Source organism: Hibiscus syriacus, unplaced genomic scaffold (genome assembly GCF_006381635.1).
Source record: "Hibiscus syriacus cultivar Baekdansim isolate YM2019G1 unplaced genomic scaffold, ASM638163v2 tig00111392_pilon, whole genome shotgun sequence".
NCBI classification, from domain to species: domain Eukaryota; kingdom Viridiplantae; phylum Streptophyta; class Magnoliopsida; order Malvales; family Malvaceae; genus Hibiscus; species Hibiscus syriacus.
The window spans coordinates 435,485-438,640 of NW_024063078.1; the positions used below are offsets into that span (position 1 = coordinate 435,485).

Below are 3,156 nucleotides of genomic sequence, written 5' to 3' on the forward strand. Positions count from 1 at the left end.
TAGTTATGACTATAATGTTGAGTTTTTTTTAAATAAAAGATAAAATAGTATAAAAATTATCACTAAACTTATTGAACTATTATAAAATGATCCTTAAACTTATCATTATTTTATAATAGACAATGTTTAGTTTATAACGGTTTGATATATTTAATGATTATTTTATAATTTTTAAAAGTTTGTTTGTTAAGATAATAATTTTAGTATAATTTAGTGACCATTTAAGCTAAACAAAAATACAACACAAATAATAATAGAGAATGAGAAATTGGAAGTTTTCAAGCAAATACTCCATATAAGAACAAAAATAAAATAAAACAAAAACAAACAAACAAATTCCAACAGATCTCAGTCCAAGTTGTGGTGTATGTCTCATCTTTTCCACACTCCATTTTCCAGATTTTCCCGGTAAACAAACAGCCGATGAACCCCACACCAACTTATTAAATTCATTCACTGCCCTCTTCTCTTCATCTCCGTTCAAAAGCTAACCAAGAAAAAGAAAATTTCATTTCTACCAACACGTTGATTGACTCAGCCTCTCAGTCTACATCAATTCTCTTGCAATAATATATAATATGGGTTGATATTTTCTCTCGTTTGCAGCTTTTGTTTAATCTTTTGAGGGGAAGCAAATTAAAAAGATTGAATTAATGCTAGCTGTGTCACCTTTGAGGAACACAAGCAAAGATGGAAGCAAAGGAGAGATGAAGAGTTTTACTATCAGCTCCGAAGAGTGTCCGGATTTTGCAGACGGGAACTTACTCGAGAGTATCGATTTCGACGATTTTTTTCTCGGCATCGACGTCCAAGGCGATGTGTTGCCGGATTTGGAGATGGACCCCGAAATACTTTCCGAATTGCCTGCCGTCAGCGGCGGCGAGGAATCGGAGATGAACACATCGGTGGAGAAAATCGACGAAGGAGATTGTCAAAAAGAAGAAGAAAATAAAAAATCGAGTTCGAATCAAGGCACCGAGAAACTTGAAGTTGCTAAAACACCTTCCAAAGATGGTTATAAGGGAAGAAAATCATCAGCAAAAGCAAAGGATAACAACAACAATCCAGGCACTCGGAAAGTGAAAGTAAGTATAATGCTTGAATTTTCAAATAAATTTAGAATCGAATTAGGTCGAACTCGTTTCGGTCCGTGGACTAAACATCCCTTTAATTATTTGAACATGGATTGGACGCCGGATCTTCACCGGAAATTCGTGCAAGCGGTGGAACAGCTCGGAGTGGATAAGGCGGTGCCGTCGAGAATTTTAGAGATTATGGGAATTGATTGTCTAACTCGCCATAACATCGCCAGCCATCTTCAAGTAAATATTTTAAACATTAATCCCTTCTTCTTTTTTCCTCTTAGTTAATTATTCTTCTTAAAGAAGAATAAATTTGTTGTTTATTTCCATTCATTTCATCGCTTAAAATTTTAGGAATTCATTGTTGAATTTGTTTTCAAACTTGTACTCAGAAATATAGATCTCATCGGAAGCATTTGCTAGCTCGTGAGGCGGAGGCTGCAAGCTTGATCCACAGGAGGCAAATCTACGGCGGAACTACGCCGGCAAGTGACGGAGCCAAGCGAGATATGAGCCTTTGGCTTCCACCTACGATGGGTTTTCCGCCCATGCACCACCAAAACCACCATTTCAGGCCTTTGCATGTATGGGGTCATCCCACCATGGATCGATCTTTAATGCACTTATGGCCAAAACATCTAGCGTCACACACACCGTCCCCTCCGCCAACGGCAGACCCCGGATTTTGGAACCACCACTGTGTAAGCTCACCTTCTTCACTAGTACGGAATTACAGATATAAAAGATTTTAGCTGCTAAAGCATAAAAGTGGTGATTTCTTTATTCATTAGGTACCGAATGGACAAACCCCGGGAACACCTTGCTTTCCACCGCCATTGATGGCGGCGCCAACGGTAAAACAATCACTCATCACTGTTTTCCATGCTTCTTGTTTGTCTTCCTATATATATATATATATATATATAATACATTATAGACAATTAAATGATTAGGTTATTAATTTTGTGGGATTTGGTGCAATACCGGCGCCGTGCATTCCTCCCCACCATACCATGTATAAATCAGAAATCGACACCCCGACCGGACAATTAGGTCGCCACCCTCTAATCGATTTCCATCCGGTCAGTAGTTTTTTTCTTTGTTTTTTATGAAAAAAATTATTAACGGATTCGTTAATGTTATATAAAATTATATATTATCAACGTATTAATTATGAATTCGCATATAGTAACACAATAATTTTAATTCGTTTTAGTTAGAATTTCTGTAATATTATAGGATTGAATGATCTTTATATTTATGCATGCAATCTTTGTGAATTACAGTCGAGAGAGAGCATCGATGCAGCCATCGGAAACGTTTTATCAAAACCTTTGCTGCCGCTTCCGATCGGACTGAAACCGCCCTCGACCGACGGTGTTTTGGCGGAGCTGCAACGTCAAGGGGTCCCCAAGATACCGCCCTCTTGAGCTTGACCCGCTTACTACTTCGCCGACGGCGGAAAACCCTAAAATCCGAAAATCCGGTCGTCTCGAGGCTTCTTTCTCTTCGACTAAAGTTGTAGTGCAGCTTGGTTGTTGTTGGTAATGAAACCATTTGTTGTAATGATTTTATGAATGAGATTATTTGTTTGAATTTATGTTTGGTAATGAAAGCAACGTTATTTATCCACAATAATAGTTATCCTTAACACTAGGTTACTAAAATTGATCATCACAACAAGTTTATCTATTCAACCTTTTTATTATATTTTTTTCCGAGAGAGAATTATTTATGAAGAAGATGATGAGATGTGTATTACGTAAAGTTCAAGTATCTTCCTCTTTTGTGTCAAAGATTATTTATAATGATCTTCATTGAAATGTCGTGTACAAAATTATTATAGCTATATGTAAATCGACAGATTAGATATATATGATAGTCATACTTTATATTTTACTATGATAAATTACGTGTTTATCGTGAGTCTTATCTAGAAATCTTATTTATAAATAATAATTTAAAACCTTTGTTTGGAGAAGTCAGATTCTTTACTAAAATTGATCACCACAATAAATTTATTTTGTTGACTGTTGACTAATAATTTTATTCGAGAGATAATTATTTATGAAGA

The 3,156-nt window shown here is 36.0% G+C and overlaps 1 protein-coding gene across 6 annotated transcripts; it reads left to right on the plus strand.

The window, feature by feature from the left end:
* Positions 1 to 341: 341 nt before the first annotated feature.
* LOC120160297 (transcription activator GLK1-like) lies at positions 342 to 2,561 on the plus strand. Of its 6 annotated transcripts, none has more exons than XM_039170714.1 (6): positions 343 to 1,086; positions 1,183 to 1,322; positions 1,475 to 1,783; positions 1,874 to 1,936; positions 2,036 to 2,164; positions 2,369 to 2,561. In XM_039170714.1, exons 1-6 carry the CDS (start codon positions 654 to 656, stop codon positions 2,510 to 2,512), a joined length of 1,218 nt encoding a protein of 405 aa, XP_039026645.1. In that variant the 5' UTR covers positions 343 to 653; the 3' UTR covers positions 2,513 to 2,561. The 6 variants fall into 6 exon arrangements, with proteins under 6 accessions (XP_039026643.1, XP_039026644.1, XP_039026646.1 ...); XM_039170716.1 differs by having other exon boundaries at positions 344 to 1,085; positions 1,233 to 1,322; XM_039170712.1 differs by having other exon boundaries at positions 342 to 1,322.
* The last annotated feature ends 595 nt before the right edge of the window (positions 2,562 to 3,156 follow it).

Coding starts and splice junctions, on each gene's coding strand:
- LOC120160297 (XM_039170712.1), top strand. CDS start 654: ATGCTAGCTGTGTCACCTTTGAGGAACACAAGCAAAGATGGAAGCAAA. Junction 1,784..1,873: donor GATTTTGGAACCACCACTGT/GTAAGCTCACCT, acceptor TTTATTCATTAG/GTACCGAATGGACAAACCCC. Junction 2,165..2,368: donor CTCTAATCGATTTCCATCCG/GTCAGTAGTTTT, acceptor TGTGAATTACAG/TCGAGAGAGAGCATCGATGC.